Below are 23,253 nucleotides of genomic sequence, written 5' to 3'. Positions count from 1 at the left end.
CATAACCAATTCTAAAGGTGCTTCTTCTACTCTGATTATATCCTCCTCATTGATCATAACGTTATTGTCGATAGTGACATCTTTGTAGAGAGGATTATTTTTTATTAACCAATGGAGTGCATCATACACTTTTTGCTTATTTATTGAAAACTGTCGCGTTAGATTAATGTTTTCCAGACGCTCAGTAATAACAACTATTCCAGCATTGTTTGAGGTTCTTGGCAGCATATTCGGAAGTTTTTCCGTAATTTCGAAAACATCTTGAGCAAATAATACCGCCTGACCTCGGAAACTATATTGTCCAAATACACCACTCAATTTGATAATTTTAACAAATGGAATAATGTGTGCTTTCAGCCTTTGTTCAGGTTGTGATAAATCTGCAATCACTTCTGGAATAGGTCCTGGATCTAGATTATTCCAATATGCTTTAGATGGTGGAACGTTTTTCTTTGAACTTAAGTGATGTTTACAACGTCTGCAAGTGATTATACAATTTCTTTGCTTAAGATCGTCGGGCAAGTAAGGTGCAGTGGTTGTGTTCACAGTCCAATTGGAAATCTGATGCGGATAGCAACGCTTAGTGCAAATTTCACATATTTTATCACAGACTGTGTTAATCGCCTGTAGGAAACCTGTGAGACTTGCGTTACGTAATCTTCGAGATTTAGCATTACGCTGCCGCATTTGCTGTAAGCGAGCTGCTCTTTCTTCTTCAGATTGTGAAGTTCGGTGTTCGGCATTATGCTGACGCATTTGATGTAAGCGAGCTGCTCTTTCTTCTTCAGATTGTGAGGCCCGGTATTCGGCCATAAACTCGCGTGTTTGCTGTAAGCGAGCAGATCTTTCTTCTTCAGATTTAGAAGCTCGGTGTTCGGCATTATGCTGACGCATTTGATGTAAGCGAGCTGCTCTTTCTTCTTCAGATTGTGAGGCCCGATATTCGGCCATAAGCAAGCGTGTTTGCTGTAAGCGAACAGCTCTTTCTTCTTCACATTGTGAAGCTCGGTGTTCGGCATTATGCTGACGCATTTGATGTAAGCGAGCCGCTGTCTTCTTCAGGTTGTGAGGCCCGGTATTTGGCCATAAGCTCGCGTGTTTGTTGTAAGCGAACAGCTCTTTCTTCTTCAGATTATGAAGCTCGGTGTTCGGCATTATGCTGACGCATTTGACGTAAGCGACCTGCTCTCTTTTCTCCAGATTGCGAGGCTCTATAATTTCTTATATACTCTCTCCTGTTCTTCTTTGCCTCTTTTATTTCTTCGCTAGACAATTTAGAATTTTTCTCTCTTAATATCCGTCTCTTGTTCGCCAATCTCCTTCTTCTCTGTGTTTTCGTTTCATTTACCATTGTTGTTTCTATATAAATAGGAGCAACGCTTGACTTTGGATACTTCGATTTGATAGAATACAATAGCTTAAGTGGGGGCGGATTGTTTGCTGCCGTTAAGAAGTTCAGGTTAAAATCATGTTCAAAGATTCCGTTACATACTAACATACAAATAACATACTAACATACCAACATACCAACATACATACGTCTGAAGCTAATAAAAGCGTATTAATTAAAAAATAAAAGCGTATTAATTAAAGAAACGGCGGAGAAAAATCAGAAAAACCAAAAATTGATTTTTGAAAATCGGAAAAATTTATAAAGAAAAATTGAGAAAACGGAGCGAAACGGAAGGGATATGTAAGAAAAGGTATCGTCGAGACGAGTACGATGGTGTAAAATACTTTGAAATTGAGCAACGGACAACGAAGTTACAGATGATTGAAATTTTAGTTGGTATCGGTTTTTTTTTTTTTTTTATTTTAATCTACACTACCTCTGGCACATTACGTCTTTATTTAACTATGCTACCTCTTCCATTCCAGTTCTATCATGCATTCCTCTCGTACTTTTATTCCACATACCTATTCTTTCTTATAATCATCATCTTTCATACCTGTCCGGATGGGATTTCCGGTTCCTAATTCTATTCTTATCTATTCGTCTATTTTATTTTCTATTTTTCTAGGTTAGGTCAGGTCAGGTCAGGTCTGGTCTGGTCAGGTCAGGTCAGGTCAGGTCAGGTCAGGTCAGGTCAGGTCACGTCAGGTCAGGTCAGGTCAGGTCAGGTCAGGTCAGGTCAGGTCAGGTCAGGTCAGGTCAGGTTAGGTTAGGTTAGGTGATCGGCGCGCCTGGTAGATTCATTTATTGGTCTTAACGCAGACCTTCCGGGTCTCAGGAAAACAAAAATCGCTGATCCTGATTATCCTAGTAAGGATAACGGGTCAGAATGTTTAAAATATTGAATTGTCATCGGTCCTTAATAAGTATGCCAAATTTCGAGTTAATCCGACGTTTTGAAGGGAGTTAAAATCATGTTCAAAGATTCCGTTACATACTAACATACCAACATACCAACATACATACGTCTGAAGCTAATAAAAGCGTATTAAAAACATATTTATTTTGAAAAAAGGAAAGGCTTCTCTTTCTATTATACCATGCTATACCTACGCAAAAAACGATAATTTACACATACCTACCTCATAGCAATAATAAATTAAAAATGAAACTTTATTCTTCTTTCATCAAATTTTCTTGTGAGTAAATCGTGACGAGTCACGTAACGCAATGGTCACGTTAATGGTCCACCATAGCAAAACTTCCAGGCTCGATGTGAGGACAAGCAGACATGAAAAGGAAACAAGATTCCTGTTTTGGTCTCGGTATCTCTGTATTTCCATGTTTTTTGTCATCATTGTAAATATTTCAAATTACTCCCTGTCTCTATTATGTGCATAAAATTCGGAAAGTAGTCTTACGGTCTTATTCATAAAAAGTTATAGCACACTTATAACGTTGCTATAGTACGATTGTCAAAAAGTGTTATTCATAAACGCATTTTAGGCACTAAACCGTTCTATAAACCTTCTATAACTTATAGAGGCCAGAACCCTACTATAACAGTGCTATAAGGCAAAGATGGCCGACTCTCAACAGCTGATTCGTGATTACTAACCTAATTTGACAATACGTTTTTAATAAATTATGTCAATGTCCATTTTGTATACAAACTTGAAATAATTTATTTTAATATCCGATAAATAACATTATCTATTATATCACTATTTTAAATTACAATGCAAATTTTACAAAGCTTAGATTATTAAAAATCTAGAAAACCGTCCACTTCGAAGAACATTGCACCAAAGAGTGATCTGTTTTCATTAGACTATAGGAAGCGTTATCACTTTAATAAATCGACAGTAAATTTTATAATTGATCTCGTACGTAATGATCGTAAAGTAGATCGCAGAGGTCCTGGTACACCTTCTGAAATACAGGGTTTACTGCCATAAGATATTGCGAATGTTTACAAAACGAAACTTAATTGAATTTAACTTTATATAATTATATCAATATTACATAAAACATTAATATCCAACCAATTTTCACTCCTTTATCTTTTAACAACTTTTGCTTCACATCCCATTTTAACAAATAAAATATTTTTAAATTCGCGGTATTTACAAATACAATGACACTGACATGTGATTTGGTTTTATCGACAACCCATTGACAAGAATGTCAAGACAGAATATTTTTTTGTACGAAATAATGTCATTTAATGATGTTTATCTATGGATATTCGTCAATTTGTTCGCCGAACTTCACTATAATGGCAACATTTTCATTTATAGTTGACTTTAGCGACACATTAGTTATAGAAGGTTTATGGAACGTTTATGAATAAGCAATTTTATAGAACGTTTTATAAGCTTATTGAACACTTTAACTAATGAGTGCTTAAAACCTTCTATAAGCATTTTTTATGAATAAGACCGTTAATGTCTATTCAGATTATTAGAAATTTATATAAACAAAATTTGAAAGAAGTAATGTTTAACATGTACACACAAATAAATGCTCCAACAATATTAATTTGTTGACTTCAATACATGTCCCATCTCCCTTTTTGAATATTAAAACATCGCTAGTCAGTTGTCAGAAGTTCACTGAAGTCACAAATTATAGCCTACTCACTGCCCATACAGCCGTCTTCTACTTATTCTGACGTGTCCTTAGACTTCACAGAAAGTTTCATGAAAGAATATAAACTAAAGTAAAATTATTCGTAAGTCGTTTTAGTTGGATAATAGAGTTCGTTTCTGTATGAATTTCATAAAATAAACGTCGTTCCGTTAAGTTAAACTTCGTGACGACGGTTTCGAGAACAAGTATATCGAGAAGGAGAATAAAACGTAATAACTTAAGCATATAACATGACAAGTAATTTTTCATGTGTACAGAGTCATAGATTATTGAGTCGAGGAAATGACACTATTTGTGTGTAAGGTTTATTTATGTAACAGGACGTAAAAGCACGCATCGTATGAAAAGAGCGCGAATTTGGATAAAAATAAAAAAGCAGGAAACATAAAGCAAGGAGAAAGACAAAGACGAGACGAGAAGACAAGTTTGAGTAATGTAGAGTAAATATTTGAATTTAATGTTAAATTTAATTAAAAAGTGCAACACCTGGATAGGTGATTGAGGTAGGCGTATTCATATTACAATCAGAGTTCCAACACGAACTTAATCCGTTCAACACCGTACAGAAACTATTCGTTTCAGACTCGGACCAGTCTTACAAGGATATTTTTAGAGGAGTGTTCGATGTGATTTCTACGCCTATCCTTCAACAACGATCGTACAAGGATGAACCCCCATCTGCATCTGGGTCTTAGGGCATTTCCCTACAACTATTTTCCGTATTCGTGTGAATGATTGATGTTCTTGCACATGTGAAACGAACCTGGAATCTTTTGAGGCGTAAATATAGGCTACTTTAAGATGCGCAAAAGGATCACTGCCTCAAAGTCTACGACGACGCATTAAAGATTTATCTGATGTTGGAAATGTCTATACGCTTACTTTACGCTGTGACCTCTTTAACTCATTACTACATAGTTGTAGTTTGGTAGTATAGTCTATACTTACCTAGATATTTTTGCGCAGTAATTTATATAAAGATTTTAAGAGTATAAAATTTTAAAGAGAATTTTTTTATCAAAATACAAAATCACAATGGATAGTTTTATACAATATATTTTCATATACAACATATTGAATCGAAGCTCTATCAATGTGAATATTATATTGAATATTTTCCTTCACATTAAGTAAATCGAGCAGAATTTGAAACATTTTCATTAAAACTATTTACGTATTACAATTCCATATTGCCAAAGCAAGTTAACCTTAACAAACTCTTTTAATTCTAACTATGGGTCACCTGTAAAGAAACATCAATCAATTTCTTCATTATGATAATTAACCAATTATCTTTAAAGTAATATCTACAATCGATCGTGAGAAACACATAAATCATTGAAAGTGAAATCATAAAACAACAATCATTCTACGCTTTGAATTTGTAATTGTATGGACATATGCGTTAGGCCATGAATACAGAAGGCAACATTAGTTCGGGGCCGAATGAGGAAGTTAGGCCGTAAGCACACTAGGCAAGTTTTACTAGTAAACGATGTACTTATGTTGTAGAGTGCCATCTACCCAGTGATAGCCTAGAGGTTAAAGTTTCAACCCCTCGATCGGAGGTCATGGGGTTAAAATTCCAGTTGTCAAAATTACGCTTACTATAACGGTGAAGCACAACACCAAAAAAATCTCAATTGTGTATGTCTCCCAAACAGCACTTGATCAACGCGTTGGACTATGACCTAAATCCCACATTCTGAGAACACACCCGTGCCCAGCAGTAGTATATTGAAGCATGTGAGGAACCGTATATCGAACGAATTTAGGCTGTACAAATTTTCAACGTAGACAGGAAAATTATCTCATTTCAAGCTGAGTGCAAAGTAGTTATTTGAAACGTTAGAGCTTTAAATAGGCGCTGAAAATGGATGCTTACTTTACCGAACAGTATAAGATACGTCTATTCATTAAAAGCCAGTCCATGTAATATCTTGGATTAAAACAAATGTCGTGTACGGTTAAACACAACACTGTAGATATATTCACATCTACACATGTCGGTTTATCGATATAAATTACAATGCAAATAGTTGCCAAGAGTTGCATAGTGCTGATATAGCCGAAATGGTATTGCTTAGTGCGTAGTGCGTCAGCGGCCTAAACGATTCTAACCATCGTTTCATCGGACGGTCATCAGACATCGCCACGCCTCCAAATATAGCTTTCACTGTGGTTATAAACGGTCCTGTACGGCCAGATGAGCTATTGTGCGAGTTCCTTTCAGTTGCAATCGTTGCCAGTAATCCGAGCGAGTCGATTGATTACGAAACGACGGCACGCACACAGGCGCAAGCGCACACACGCGAACGATTTGCGAGTGTGCGGATAACGATGCGCAGATTTTGTAACTTTGGGCGCAGCTGTTTGTGGGATGTTGATAGTGGCGATTTCTAAAGGAAAACGTTTGACCATTGCGTTATCGTAACTGAATTTAGTGTTTCGATTTAATATTGCTTGATACAAAACATAAGATATCGTAATATTCAATTAATCAAAATATACTCGTACGCGAGGATCATATTATTAACTGCATATGCTCAAAAAAATCTTTGATCCCTTCACATGAATGTAGGTAAGTAAGTTTACGCCGTAAGTTACGTATATTAATATTCAACCTATCTAAATTTTGCCTACCAACGAATTTCATTAGACAAATTTTAGTATGCAGAAATTGTCAAATGTCGATCTTTGGTCGGCAACGCATGGATAGATTGATTATTAATAACTGCCGTTAATCTTCATTGATAATGTATAGGGTTGACAATAAATGCTTAAAACTTAAAACGATTGGAATAAAATTTCACTATATCATACACTCTTTACATACATACGTTCATGATACGAGTATACCTAATTTGTTACAAAAAACATTATAATTGTACGATTTCGCTATCGCATCAAAGCAGTTTTTAAATTTAACTGTTATTGTGTAACTATTGTATATTGGATGTGAGTGATAATAACGCAGGAAATACTTCGTTTTTATTTTGTGGAAATACGATGGGATACCCTGCACATTTGGTTGTGTATCGATATTTCGGATCGCAATGTATCGTATAGTATTGTATCGGTCCAATACATTTCATACGATACAGTGGATCAATACGATATCGAATTAAATATAAAAAAATGACATTGTTGTTATTGTTTTAATGTTAACGTTAAAATTGTGTGTGTAAATAAATAAATAATAAGTTCGAAAATCGTATTAGATCGACAATCGAAGTCTTAATCGTATTTTCGCATGATTGACTTACAAAAAGTTATGTTGGAATAGGTTGTTTAAGATACTGGCTATGTATGATCTGAATGGACAAATTAATTTTACGCGAAATAATTTCAAATCGATATCTTTTCAATCCATTGTGATCTTATATCGTTAACGCTTACTATACGACCCACGTATCAGTCGTGTACGGTTGTATCGATACAAAAATCCGGATCGTATCCCTTAGTACTGATTCACTTGAGTATCGAAAACTAACGAACAACCCTAACATTAGGTAGGTAGCTGGCATTTCGTAAATAACTACAGTAACTGTTAATTTAATCAGTTACTTATTGCCTAATCGACGTCACGCCAACGATTGCCAACTATGTATTATAAATCAAGTTGCATTTGGAAATAATATTAAAATGTTAATTTAGGTACATTATTATACATAAGTGAGGTTATACGTTTCATATTTTAGCAATAATGTTGTATTTATTCGTTTATAATGCAATACTGAATAAAAAATTGTCTCCGAAATGAGACGGTTTAATATAGTAAACAGACGTTATTGCAGAATCATGCATTAAAATTAATTATTTATTTATTCATATATTTAGTATGAAACACATTTCAAAACATTCAGTCTGTTTCACTTCGTTAAGGAACAAAAATTATTTTCAAAACAGTTCTCGAGAGTCTACCGAAAAACACAACCAAACAACGGTGGCACGATAAAAATTTATTTCCATAAAAACCTTAACAAGAGACCGACGCGCCAAAGACTGCATCTTTCATTATATCGCTTGTAAGAAAGTTGAGAAAAGGCGCTAAGCAAGTTTCTCATACATTACTTATGCGCACTGGGTCACAGGTCAAACGGCGACCCGGTCGACCGGTAAACTCTGCTCAACGTTAGAATACCATGATACGATCGAAATAGGGATGGCGATTCGTTCCGAAAAATATCGTTTCGTGAATCGATTCGAATCGAAATACAATAAATCGATTAAAAAAATCGAGACCCAAAGAACCGATTCTCCAAAAATCGATCTTCGATCTTTCAACTTAAAAAGGCGAAGAAAGCGAAAAAATAATACAAAAGGTCATCAAGCACTGAAAACAGATAAGTAAAAACGCTTATAATACAGTCAACCAACTTCGAAAATATCAAATTTCGATTTTCTAGGATGAAAGATAGATTGACTCGATCAATTACTGGAGATCGATTAAAATAATCGATATTTTTGGCCCAAAAGAAGGATTCTTCAATTAATGGATCTCAGATCGCCAGCCCTAGATCGAATCTAGCAACTTGTGACATTGAATCGATCTGCGAAGATATTCACCAAGGGAGCGCAAACGAATTTGCAATTTCGACGCCCAAATAGAACAGCTGCAAACTTTACGAAGAGTATTTTTTGTTGTTGGATATTTGTTATAGATCGTTTTATCGAGAGAGAGAGAGAGAGATCAAGTTACGTAAGAATTGTTCACAAAATAGAATTCCTTAGGCGACCACCTGAAACATTCATGTTAAAGAATAATCTTAATTCGATACATCGAAGTGAATTGATCATAAAATGTACCAAATAAATGACATTTTCGTTAATATATAGGCTAAAAAACAAATAGAAGTTGTATAAAATGAAATGTTCGTCATCATCCCATTAATGTCCCACTACACAGGCACGGGTGACCTCTTATAATGAGAAAGAATTGTGAATTGGTAGACTTGAATTAACTTTGAATTTTTTTTTCAGATTTTAGAGGTATACAGAGGTATATATTAATACTCAAGCATTACTAAAGAATCAGCAGTTAAAGAACACGCAAAACAGAGATAAATTCTTATCGATATCCAAATCATAAATTTGGTCAACGATAAGGTATATAATCCACCCAGGACTCATATTACACCTAAGTACCATAGCTTACCATAGTTTTAAAATTCTGGATCGTTTTGGCCACTTTGGCTACAATTCCTTACGAAGCTATAGTTTAGCACACGATAATACTTAGCTAAACTTCCTGAAACTTTGGAATCTCGTTATTCTCGTCAATACAGTTCGACACTATAGCAACTATGGTAAACTTTAAGACATTCAAGCACCCTGCATGTTTTAGCTTAACCTTACTTAGTTACGCTTATGTGCTGAAGTTAGAACGACGCATATTCGCTTTCATGTCACGAACATCGTTGTGTTGCATGAATTTACCTACTCGTATATTGACGTAAGCAGCCTAGACATATTAACTTTCCTTCTGTACGCGACGTATGTTCATACAAATGTTACTATTGCAAATGCTTCTTAGCAAGAGTTTGTGAAATTATAAGACATAATAAAATAAATTTATAAAATAAACATTTCAGATTTCCTTATTAGAGAAGTTATAACTGTTGAAGATACATCCCAAAACATTTTTCACGCAAAAATAAAGACTAAATTTTAAATCTTTAAGTCCTTTAATGATCTTCACGTAGCATATTCAAACCTTGTTCAAGTTACCAACATAATGAACGCAAAGTCGATCTTGCGCAAATTTCTTTGTGCTTCAAATCGACCCTTTATGAAAAGGGACCTCTTTAATCCTGTCCTGGTATAGAGCGAATGGTAACAATTTGAACTATTCTTGCAAAAAGGGGTAAACTAAAAATAGTCGAGTCCCGAACCGAGATTTCATCGTTGAGAAGAACAGAGGAAATTCGGAGGAAACTGGAATAGTAAGGATAGGACTTGTCAGACCAGAACATAGTGAAGATATGCGAGCTATTTAGTGTTGTCTACCAAAACGAAGGAAAAGTAACAAAATGATTTCGAAATTTTATGATTCCAATTTGTAGTCAAGTTATAGTAAAGCTATCAATGCACATCAAATCATTCGCATGTAAATAAAATACACATGAAATCCATTTTTTTTTTCTTATTATTTCAAAATACATTTCTTAATTACATTCAACAACCATTTTTATGCATTCATTCATATTATGTTATAATTAAATTTTAAACACCTAATCTGATAAAGAAATGATATATTTATGGCTCTACAACTACACTGTTTCTTAACAATATTTATACAATACTTCAATTGTATAAGATTATTCTAAGAGAGAATCTTTCGCCGTCTGCCGTGTATAGATAGATTCACGATAAAACAAGTCGGTAACGAGTCGGTTCTTTTTTGTGAGGTAGCATCCTCGAAATCTCATTTTGTGAAGTGGAATCGAAACGCTATCTGTATATTGTGTTACCGATACAAGAGCGAGACAGGCGAACTATCAAAGCTTGTTTTAGTAATGCCCGAGGAGATATTTTTGGTGAAAATATGTACATATTTGAAATCTTTTTGAATACCAGAGTTGCGAATTTATATTGAATATTGATATCTTTTATTTGGAAACAAACTGAAACATTTCACAGTTATATAAACACTCGATAGTGAACGTAGACAGTTTTAGAAATTTCGTTTTAATATTCGTATATATTTGTGCTGTGGAGAGGACGTATAGGAATGGGCTCTGGTTGTTACCGTTGAATAGGAGTCCCTAAAGTTTGTTAAAGCCTTACTTAAAACGAGTAGTATTTTGGTTAGATAAGGTTACTGTTTTTAACATGTCTAAATATTAATGATATTATTCGTTATTTCTACTTTTTAATAGTAATTTATTATTAGATATACTGCACGTACATACTTGAATCAAAATAGATAAACTTCCGGTAGCTCTGTTGTTATGTTTAAGTGCAGTTCAAATAATGACTTGCACTTATGGAATATCCACGGCGCTGGCTAAATTTACTACCGATGCTTACTGCATAACTAAAACGTTTATTTTGGAATCTTACCACGAAACGATATCATATTTGGTTTGCTAAAATGTTGGAACATTTTTTACAATTATCGTATACTAATATTAGTTTAGTGTTAAGTTTTATTTTATTATGTTAATTTATAATTGTTAGTTACATAGTTTCAACGCTGCATATTTACAATTAAATTAATTGTTTCAACGATAAACTTATTGAACAAATATTTAAATAGACATTATCGAGTGAACACCGTATCAAATGCCATGTAATTTTCAATTGCAATACGAATTACCTAATTAATTGAAAATTCCGTATTAATATTCTTACCATTTTAGAAAATAAAATAGGTAATTTAATATTAGTACAAAGCTATTTTTAATGTTATTATTAGTATGTGGTAGGTAATTTTATGCTTACAAAGTAAAGGAAACAAGCAATAAATTTAGTATTAGAACACAAACGATAAAATTTCAAACTATCTTAAAATAAAATTAAAAGTGTGAGGAATTATAGTAAACTAACCAACTACAAACAGTAACGGTCCTAAAACACGCCCTTGCGGGACACCTATAAAGCATCCTCCTCACGGCGGCACCGTGGAAACTAGTTTCAAACTGAGCGTACGCTTCTCCAAAATTAGTGTTCCATACACAATATAAACTATTTGGTTAGCGTTAGATCCGTATAGAAACTAGATTTGTAATTACTTTCGTGGAATTGGTTTGCACGTTCTTGGGGGAAAACAGAGATTGCGAATAATCGATGTGACAATTTCTAAACCGTGTAATGTGTTGGAGGAACTCTCTGTGCCAATATTTGGACGTTCTTCGTATATAGGATTAAAATTAATGTGGATTGAATTTATGGGTATCATATAAATGTAAACACGTATGTTATTAAAATAATACTGTTTTATAAAAAGGACAACCCGGTACAACAAAATCCGAGACGCTTTTAGTGTATGTTATTTTAATCTCTGAAACAACTGATCTGATTTTGTCGCACTGGTAATTGATTCGTAAAAAATAAAACTAGATGAAATCATGACATAAATCATGCTTGATGATACTAGCGAGCAGAACCGTAAAGATAAGTTTGTTTATTTTATTGATATTTAACATACCTATATCCTACGCTTAAACGAGAAAGAAAATTTAATGTAAACAAATTAAACAAAGACTGATTACTTGAACGATAATGGCAGGGAAATTGTGTAGACGCGCTGATAGTATTTCAACGTTTTATCCAATTATCTTCAGCAACATCTGCCTATCAAGAGAGAAATATGAGCTTTATTTAATTTGTATTGCTTGTTGAAACCTTTAAAGTAACTCCTTTTGTTATGACATGGATAAAATGAGATATTATACGGTTTTTATTTATAAAAAAAAATTAGGTATCATCTAAATTTTGTTTTTTGATATTCGCCAAGTTTATTCGGAACTTTGTCACACATCGATATGATTTCACATAAAACTTTAGTTAATAGTTTTAAATAATTAATTACATCAGTAGGATATTAACTGCAACAAAATTGGAGTAAGTTACAACATATCGGCACAGTTCAAGTTTTTGTATCTGCGATCAGAGCAGAATGGAGCTAGCCAAGTTGTTTTATTTAACAGGAGCAGAATATTTCACCTTGTCTTACAAGCAAAAGGGCATCGAACCCCCTGAATATAACATTACCAATCTCGAATGCTTCATGCAAATCAAATAACATCATTGCAAACATTGCTGCATCAGAAGATATAATATTCATTTTTACGGTTTCATAAAGACGAAATAACCTAAAACGTAAATTGTAACTTCAATATAACCCTTGGGTCTAATAAAAGGACTAAGAAGTTATCTTAAGTTTTCTTGCGATTGAATTACGTACTCCATGTAGGTAACTATTCTAAGATTCCATTTCAGCACTAATCTGGTACAGTAACTCCGTTGCACGTATTTCGTTAATCGCATAACTGGTGCAGTTACTCGGTTGGACTTTTGAACTGATCCTGCAGTAAACAGTTTTGGTTTAATAGGCGATAAACTTTGACTGCGGCTTCGAAGTTGGTACCGCGTAATATATTAGAATCGACACCGTATTTACGAGGGGAATATGCTGTTGCTTGGGGTCTAGCCTTATTTATCGGTTCAATTGTACTAGCATATTCTCATTTGGTATTTATTGTAGTAGAAAACTCATTAGATACAACAATACCACCTAAAACTTTATTACTGAATTAACAGTAATTTTAATAGAAATTTATTTGCAAACTATTACTGTTTTACTGCTAGGCACTAATCTTTCCACGGAATGAGAAAGTTTGAGGTTATAGTCCGGCACTCCAGCCACGTACCGATTGTTAAAAGAGTGGAAATTCGCAAACTCATTTGGAGAACTCTCAATAAATTTACTCAAGATGATATTTTTAATTACATACATTTCTATAAATTTATCATTAAACATTAGCAAAGCGAAACGATAAAACTTTTATCTTATTAGCTTTGTGTTTCAGGAGACGGAAATCTGTTTAAATTGTATCATTACGTGAAGCACAAAAATATTGATTTTCCGTTCACAAGATTATAAATCGTGTAACTCCCTCTCCCAAAATACACCGGAAAACAAAATGTTGCGGTTACGGGTAACTCAAAGTAATGAATGATGCTACAAGGTTTTCGTATTAAAATTTGGTTGCGTGGAGTGTATAAATTTATGAAATATGAATTTAATTTCAGGTTGTACTCGTAATTGGGGTTCGGAGCGAGTACACGATTCAAGCCTTAATAAAAAGTCAGTGTCATGGGAACATACCATGTATACAAAGCTACGTTGCAATGAGTGAAAAATTAAGTAAATCCAATAGGATTTACTTAATTTTTCCAATAGGATTTACTTTCATATGAAAGTTTGCACTTAATGTTAAAGGCTTTCAATCGATACAAAAAAATTGTACCCTTAGTTTGAGAATTCACGTTCAAGACAATCTACATCTCGCTTGAAACGAAGTAGACACAAAGCGCTTCGACCGCAGTTCTTAAATTTTAAATGAGAAATGGAATGTAATATCAAGTATTCAAATGGGAATGGAGATTTGTGTCGGCAAAAAAGTGTCTCTCTTATCCTCTTTGTCAGAGTAACGTGCACATCTTGTATCTTTTCCTACTCCAATATTAAATATAGTGACAAGTTTTATTAGATTCTTTATATACGACAAGGAAGAAGGCATTTTCGATCTGTTTCAAAAGAGATTCTGTGTGTTTGTAAAAACTGTATTAAGAATCTTTCGCAAAAATAGTGAGGTACTTGATAAAAAGTCTTTAAAATGAGACTGCAGACATGTCAAAAATTAGCTATAGATGGATTATAGTCTCTCGAGCAATACATCCTCACGAAATACTATGTAATCAGATAAGTTCTCCAGCTTTGTGGAAGAAATAGGTCACAAAAATGCTGTCCATAATAATAAGTAAGCTTTAAATAAAGAAGTTTTAGAGGTACGTAAAAGATGGTCAATTTCTTAGATAAACCTATAATTGTTGAGTCACAAGCCCCACTAACTCATATTTTTCAATGAGGCATTTCAAAGTCAAAACGTTCCGGCGGAATCAAAAGTCATTCGAAGTTAACAATCAATGGAGCCAGATTCATTAGCTTCGAGACGAGATGTCCGCACTCGTTTGTTTATTTGTTTGTCCGCGTGTTTGCACTTTCCTCTTCTGTTTGGACAAGAATTGCGTACGGCGCGTTGATTGCGAAGAGGTTTTCGAGTTGTGAAAACAGGAAAATGTCACTCTGATTGGTACAATAGCGATGAAAAAAATATTGGGATTTAATGAAAACACTTTTGGGTATAATAAGGCATATGGATCCGATGCAATGGTGACAACTGTCAACAGTATCCTTAGTATGAGTTTGTACGTTTTGACAAAAATGACTGTTTTTGTATTTGTCTACGTATTTCCCATACTTTTCCAAGCAGATCTGATACAGTCCGCTAGGGGCGCTGATTGTAAATATATGGGCAAATACGTACACATACAAAAACAGTATTTTTTTTTAAATCGTAAAAACTTATACTAAGGGTACTGAATAAGTGACGTGACATTACATCACAAGGAGCAGTAAATGAAACAACACAGCCTGCCCCGAAAGTATGGTGTAAAATTTTGGTAATTCAAAATCATTTTTTTTATACTTCGTGAAATAACTGTACCTACCAAAACACGTCTCCATAAATACTAAAATCTCTCGGATTCCATTCATTTTCGATGTCAGAAGTAATTAACATAATATTATTATTAGGAATTCAACTTTCTCGGGTCTATTATTAGTTTAATTATCTTTGCATAATTTGTAGAGCGCTTTCGCGGTTTCTAAGTATATTAGGGCGGTGAAAACGGTAAATTGTAATTAAAAACATTACGACATAAAAGAAATGTCGGCACAACACTTCATCAAAGGGCGTAATTTATAGGTTAAGTATACCCATATAACTAAAGGATAAATCTTTAAATGAACAGATTTCCTTGTGGAACTGTTGTATAATTGCATTAAAAGAAGAATTATTTTCTGGATGCCTGAATGTATAGTATGTGTATGAAGGTTTTTTATATATTTTCATTTAAATAAAATATATTGCAAGTAATTTAGTTTGGGTAAAAAAGGGCCTGAATTCTATTTTCATAAAACACCTTAGAACTTGTAATGATAGAATTATTCCACAGAGGAAAATAATATTTTACGATTATGGTAAACCTATTTAATGGTATTAGGCTTCTTCATCGGTGCGATAAAATAATATTTTATATTCATATAAAAAATATTTTTGCCGCATTTGAAAGAAGCTCGGTTCAACACGGACATCTGCGGTATCAACACATCTAATACGACCCCAGGTTTTCTCGTCATCTGGGGGATACTAATACGGATGTATCTACATAAAATTATAGTAAAAGATTAACATTTGAAGCATTGTTCTATTGACCATGACATCAGCATATAATAGTGATCAGCAGTAACACCTAGTGGTTAAGAAACTCGGCGAGGGGTCTGAGGTTCAAATCCCAGAGTCTGATTTTTTCAAAACTACGTACGTATTAGAAATTAATTATCACTTGCTTAAAAGGCGAAGGAAAACATCGTGATAAAACCTGCACACCTGAAAGAATTTATTAAAAAAAAACTCAAAGATATGTGAAGTCTACCAATACGCACTTGGTAAGCGCGGTGAACTATGACCTAATGTTTCTCAGTCGAACAACAATGAGTTGATAATGAAGCTGCTGTTTCGGCTTGATGTATGTGGTATAGCATGAATAATACGTATTCTACAGTAGCTGCAACACATCTATATATCAAACTCGTGTATGTATATAGATACGTATAGAACGTGTGGTGGAAAATATCTTACCTGAAGCCATCTTATCAAAAACATAATCAAACATTCGGCATAACATTGTGGATTCCTCGCGCTCGAACCAACCAACTTTTGCAAGATCGGTAAACTTTTACCTTCACCGAGCGATCTCATAATCCTGTTTGGGAAAGTTGAAATTGAATCATAGAGATGACAGCGGCAAAGTTTTGACGCGAGCTATTCCTAGCGACACGAGCCACTTGACGTGAACGGCACCGTTCATAGCTTGATTCGTGATTGATCTACCGTGGCATCACGTGAAGGGAGGAATATAAAATAAGTTATTCAATAAAGTTTATGTATTCTGTATTCTTTACAATGCAATCTTTTATAAGACAATGTCCATGTGTCTACGCAAGTAGCGGGTCGAGGGGAGCGGAGCGCGGGGACTGCGGCCAACGACCGCGCACCGGGGGCATTGACCTCACCGGCGGGCGGGGGCCAGTGCGCGAACAAACCTCGGCGCAGACGCACGCTCGACCGTTCCATATTTTGTAACGATTTATTACGAACCATTATATCGCTCTTACCGAAACCGTATTTTATTGCTGCGCATCGTTAAGCCAACTTGCTCCCGGACATTGGTCCTTCGACGAAAAAGAAATCAGCTGGCCGTGGATTGAAGTCGACTACAACTTCTGAGCTACGTGTCCGGACTTTGACCCCGTGGGAATTTTTTCATTCGAGAAGCGCGCCACGCCTATTCAATTGAAGAAGGAATTGAGAACGAAGACTGGATTCAGGATAAGGGCTGACATTCGTGAGATCGTTTCAATCATTATTCCTTTCTTTTCTATAATCCCAAATTTTTTTTTTCCGCTTTCAAAATACTTAAATTTGTGCAACTATTTGAATTCATTAGCAGACTTTAATATAATTATTTTATGCTTCGCATTAATGCGCTATAATCTTCCTTAGTATTTTTTTATCATAGTACTGCATAAGCTTCGACCCGTTCGACCGGTTATAAACCGTTACGTGCGCCCTGCGCGCGTTGTGCTTAGTCATACTTTTGTTCGTTATTAATTGATTTCAAACTCTCCGTGCCTTTGCTGCTTTCTCTTATTACTTTTTTCTTTCTTAATTTTTTTGCACTTGCCTTTAATAATGGCTGAAAAGCTTATTAAGAAGCGTAGCTCAATGAAAGCAAAGTTAACAAATTTTAATAATTATTTAGACAATATTTCAAAAACCAACTCTTTATCCAAATTACAGCGTATAGAGCTTGAAGGCCGGTATAGTAAATTTGATGCCTTATACGAAGTTTTCGATGAATTACAGACTGAGATCGAGCTATTATCGGACGAGACGGACGAGGCATACTCGGCACGAACCCAGTTCGAGGAGCTGTACCATTCCCTGGCTGCGCGGGCGCGGGGCATGCTGGCGGACGCTGCCACCGCGGAAGGCATTCGCGAGTCAGCTGGGTTTGTAACGGGCTCCGAGGATTCTGTATCGGGTAGGCATAACAACAATTTTATTCGTTTACCAAAAATAGATTTGCCTCACTTTGACGGTGGTTATCAATCTTGGCTCGAATTTAGAGATACATTTTTGTCACTAATTCACGATAATGATGGAATAGATACAATAAATAAATTTCATTACTTACGGGCAAGTCTAAAGGGTTCAGCAGCAGAAATAATAAAAAATATAATTTTTAAAAAAGATAATTATAACATTGCGTGGGATTTATTGTGTGAGAGATTTAACAACAATCGTTTATTAATTAATTTTCATGTTCAGGCATTATTTAATGTCGAACGACTTCAAAAAGAGTCAAGTTTTTTACTACGTCGTTTAATTGACATTACAAATAAAAATCTTAGAGCATTAAAAATGATGAATGAGCCTACTGAACATTGGGATACTCTCATTATCCATATGATGTCTACTAAGTTGGACCCCATAACATTTAGAAATTGGGAGGAAAATCGCAACACACTTAATTCATCACCTACTCTTGCTCAATTTTGTACATTTGTAAGTAATAAAGCGGATCTTTTGGAAACTTTAGAGGAACAAAACAAAAATAGTAAACAAGAAAATAATTACAAATCTAAAAATTTTTTAATAACAAATAAAGTAAATAATCAAACAAACAATAATTATCAATCAAATCAAATTTCATCTAAATGTCCCTTATGTAGTAAAGCACACTTATTATATTTATGTGAAACGTTTAAAAGTCTGTCTATAGAATCACGTATTAAAAAGGTACAAGAGCTTAATCTTTGTAAAAATTGTTTGCGGCCCGGACATTTTGAAAAATATTGCAAGTTGGCTCATTGCAAGTATTGTAAACGTAAGCATAATACGCTATTACATTTAGATCAGTCTCAAACTTCATTCGTAAATCCAATGCCGGGCCCATCTGAGAATATAACCCTTTCAACGAGTGCTTCAACAAGTGTAAAACAGCCTACTACGCGGTCTATTGTTTTACTGTCCACAGCTATGGTAAGAGTGGTGAGCTCCGACGGTGAGAAGCACGAAGCGCGTATGCTACTCGACAATGGTAGTACAGCAAATTTTATAACCGAGCGTCTATGCGATAAGCTGAGGTTGTCCAGGCGTAGTACGAGTTCCATGGTTACAGGTATCAACAATTTAATTAGTAATAGTACACAGTCTTGTTACCTCAATTTTGAGTCGATTAACGGGAGCTATTCTAATCAAATAAATTGCCTAATATTACCTGTAATTACTAAAAATTTACCACCTACATCTATAAATTCTATGCATATACCTATTCCCTCTGGCGTCCAATTAGCCGACCCTACTTTCAATATTCCGTCTGCTATAGACATTTTGGTGGGGGCAGAAATTTTCTGGGAGGTGGTAGGGAGCAATCATATAGATTTAGGTAGGAAACAGCCTATTTTGTGTGAAAGTAAGCTTGGCTGGATAGTATCTGGTTCTTTATCTATAAAGCCACGTTCGGCCCATTCACACTTTTGTAATTTTAGTTCCATGCAAGCAAATCCCGATTTAACAAAATTCTGGGAACTTGATTCAATCTCTTCTAAACATACACTATCGGCCGAGGAACGTGCTTGTGAGGAGAGTTTCAAATCTCACACGTTTCGTGACAATGACGGTCAGTTTGTTGTTACCATGCCACTAAAGGCGAGTCCCGACAAATTAGGTGATTCATTTGTGATGGCAAAACGCCGTTTCTTAACTCTAGAAAGACGATTTCAAAGAGACCCACTTTTCAAATCTATGTATATAGACTTCATGCGCGAATATGAATGTTTAGGTCATATGACACGCGATACGGGTACCTCTAATTTAGGTGAATATAATTATTTTTTACCCCATCACGGAGTTATGCGCGAGTCTAGTTCAACGACAAAGCTACGCACGGTGTTCGATGCGTCAGCTAAAACTACCTCTAGTGTGTCACTAAACGACATCATGATGGTAGGTCCCACTGTCCAAGATGATCTCCTGTCTATTTTATTACGTTTCCGTCAACATAGGTACGTAGTCTCGGGAGACATTGAAAAAATGTATAGAGCGATTGCGATAACTCTCGAGCAACGTTCTTTACAACGCGTCATTTTTCGGGCGGATCCATCAAAGCCTCTAAAAACGTATACTCTAAATACGGTTACGTACGGCACTGCATTTTTGAGTTTAGCAGATTCGGCTCAGAGTATCGAAGCTAAAAATGCAATACGTCGTGACTTTTATGTTGACGATTTCCTTTCTGGTTCCAATTCGATCTCTGGTGCGGTACAAATGACTAAGGAAGTCATATCTATATTGTCGTCTGCAAAATTCAACTTAAGAAAATTTCAATCTAATAATTTGGAACTTTTAAAGCAAATTGCGCCTAATAATGAAACTTCAAACAATCATTTAAATCTTTGTAATTATAAAAATAATATTTCATCAAAAACATTGGGCATTTACTGGTTATGTGACTCTGATATACTTTCATTTTCAATTAATATAGAACCATTAGAAAAAATTACAAAACGTCATATTCTTTCAGTTATTAGTCAAATTTTCGACCCTTTAGGATTAGTCACGCCATGTATTATTGAAGCAAAATTAATTATGCAAAAACTATGGATTGCAAAGTGTGAATGGGACGATGTAGTTTCTACAGAAATTAAAGAGTTATGGTTAGCCTTTTCAAGCACATTGCCTTATTTAAATAATTTAAAAATACCACGTTGGATTTTATGCCAAGACTCCATCGTACACGAAATCCATACCTTCACCGACGCATCAGAAAAGGCGTACGGTGCTTGCATTTACGTACGCTCTACCGATAGCAGTGGTAATATTACGGTACGCTTGCTTATCTCCAAAAGTCGTATAGCACCAATTAAGCCCACCACCGTTCCGCGACTAGAACTCTGCGGGGCGCTTTTAGGAGCAAGACTGTGTACTAAGGTAAAGGAGTCTCTCACTTTACCTATACAATCATGTCACTTTTGGTGTGATTCCACGATTGTCCTTGGTTGGCTAAGTACATCTGTTAGTCAGCTCAAGAAGTTTGTGCGCAATCGTGTGAACGAAATACAGGAGACTACTGCAGGTAACACATGGAACTACGTACCGTCTAAAGACAACCCGGCGGATCTCGTTTCTCGAGGCCTGAAGGCTGATCAGATCAGCGGTTCTAAATTATGGTGGACTGGTCCCACATTTTTATTATCCGATCAAACCCATTGGCCTGTTTTACCCAACGCCTCATTGAAACAGGATCTACCAGAAATAGTTTCAAGCTTTTCCATAATTAATTCAAATGATTTTGCATCCGATCCTACTAATTTAAAAAATCAAAATAATTACACAATCATTAAAAACTTAATTCATAAGTATTCAAATTTTAATTATTTACAAAGAATTGTTGCTTACATACAAAGATTTATATACAATTTAAATAACTTATAAAATCACAGGTTTTCTTTCCTACAAAGAACTTCAAAATTCTTTAAATTTAATTTTACATGTAGCACAAATGGAAATGTTTCCGGAAGAATATTTTATTTTAAAAGCTGGGAAAGCTCTATCGCGTAAAAATAAATTAATTTCATTAAGCCCTTTTTTAGATTCCAATAATCTTATACGTGTAGGCGGGAGGCTTAATAACTCACATTACGACTTCAATACGAAGCATCCGATAATATTATGTAGCAAACATCCTTTGACAAAAACTCTCTTTAGATGTCAACATGAGAAACTTTTACACGCTGGACCTCAATCACTTCTAGCGTCTATTAAACAAAATTATTGGCCTCTTGGAGGTAGGAATTTATCTAAAAACACAGTCAATAAATGTATTCAATGTTTCAGGCAAAAGGCCAATAGTATACAGCCTATAATGGGTCAATTACCGGCGTGTAGAAGTGCACTCGAATTTCCATTTTTAAATTGTAGCGTCGATTATGCAGGGCCAATATTGATAGCCGACCGTAAAGGTCGAGGATGCAAACTCATTAAGAGCTACTTATGTATTTTTGTCTGTTTGTCAATTAAAGCCGTGCATCTGGAGCTCGTTACAGACCTGAGTAAAGAGGCTTATATGGCCGCACTTAATCGATTCGTGGCTCGTCGTGGGAAGCCACGATCTATCTTGTCCGATAACGGCACTAATTTTATTGGGGCCTCTAACGAGCTGTACAAACTTTTACAGGAGTCAAACATCGTGTCTGAAATTTCTCAGGAAGGCATCGAATTCTCCTTTACGCCGGCCTACTCTCCACATTTTAACGGTATTGCAGAGGCTGCTGTCCGATCGGCAAAACATCATTTAAAGAGGTTGCTCAAATTAACAAACTTAACATATGAGGAAATGGCAACGCTACTAACTCAAATAGAAAGCATTTTAAATTCTCGTCCTTTGACACCTCTATCCAACGATCCCTCCGATCTTACCGCCCTTACTCCTTCCCATTTTCTGATTGGACGACCGCTTTTGTCAGTTCCACATCCGCATGTCTCTGACAAATCCATCACATGTCTGGAGCGCTACAAGCGGGTGGAGCTGTTGAAGCAACATTTTTGGTCACGCTTTAACCAAGAATATGTTTCGCTGCTTCAACAGAAGACAAAATGGGCTGCAGCGTCTGGTGATCTGCAGCAGGGCTCGCTAGTCCTAGTGAAGGACAAGGCCCTGCCACCACTGCTTTGGCTACTGGGGCGCGTGGAGAACATCTACCCGGGCAGCGACGGTGTCGTGCGTGTCGCGGACATCAGGACGCGAAAGGGGATACTGCGGCGCGCCTTCAACAACATCTGTCCTCTTCCCATTGAAGCATGCACTTCAACCCGGGCAGTTTGTCTACGCAAGTAGCGGGTCGAGGGGAGCGGAGCGCGGGGACTGCGGCCAACGACCGCGCACCGGGGGCATTGACCTCACCGGCGGGCGGGGGCCTTTAAAACGAATCTAACAGACAAATAACCCAAGAATAATTCAGAAAGAAAAAAGCAAGTTAACAGTACAACTCAAATATACAAAATAAAACGTAGGTCAAAGTATCGTATAACGTTTCAAACTTTTGTATTACACTTTAGTGATAACTTAAATCCATTAAATGATCCAAAAATTGTGATTTACTAATTCCACAAAAAAGAAGATTTACGTTTGTTCGTTCCAAAATCCAAACAAAGTAATAAGGAGAAAAAGCCGTATTTTATTAATTTTCAAATCATCCAATGATACAATTATCTCTTTAACAACCACATTGTTACTTTTTACAGCATCTCGGAACTAAATCAAACGCAGTTCACTTCTTGCTTACTTTC

At 35.5% G+C, this 23,253-nt stretch overlaps 3 protein-coding genes across 8 annotated transcripts in view; 2 read left to right on the top strand and 1 right to left on the bottom strand.

The window, feature by feature from the left end:
* The window catches only part of Pgant9 (polypeptide N-acetylgalactosaminyltransferase 9), a 227,913-nt gene that overhangs the window by 90,522 nt on the left and 114,138 nt on the right, over positions 1-23,253 (bottom strand). The gene's annotated exons all lie outside the window — the stretch shown is intronic.
* LOC140757121 (uncharacterized) lies at positions 16,804-22,871 on the top strand. Its single transcript, XM_073092656.1, has 4 exons — positions 16,804-16,929; positions 17,701-17,834; positions 17,932-17,944; positions 22,142-22,871. The coding sequence occupies exons 1-4, from the start codon at positions 16,804-16,806 to the stop codon at positions 22,799-22,801; spliced, it is 933 nt and encodes a 310-aa protein (XP_072948757.1). The 3' UTR covers positions 22,802-22,871.
* On the top strand, positions 17,953-21,830 carry LOC140757007 (uncharacterized). The gene is made up of 2 exons (XM_073092565.1): positions 17,953-20,146; positions 21,802-21,830. The coding sequence occupies exons 1-2, from the start codon at positions 18,325-18,327 to the stop codon at positions 21,828-21,830; spliced, it is 1,851 nt and encodes a 616-aa protein (XP_072948666.1). The 5' UTR covers positions 17,953-18,324.

The sequence above is a fragment of the Epargyreus clarus genome, unplaced genomic scaffold, assembly GCF_041222505.1.
Source record: "Epargyreus clarus isolate Ecla_fem2 unplaced genomic scaffold, WU_Ecla_fem_2.2 ptg000004l, whole genome shotgun sequence".
In the NCBI taxonomy this organism is placed as follows: Eukaryota; Metazoa; Arthropoda; class Insecta; order Lepidoptera; family Hesperiidae; genus Epargyreus; species Epargyreus clarus.
This window is presented reverse-complemented; position numbering and strand designations above follow the sequence as displayed.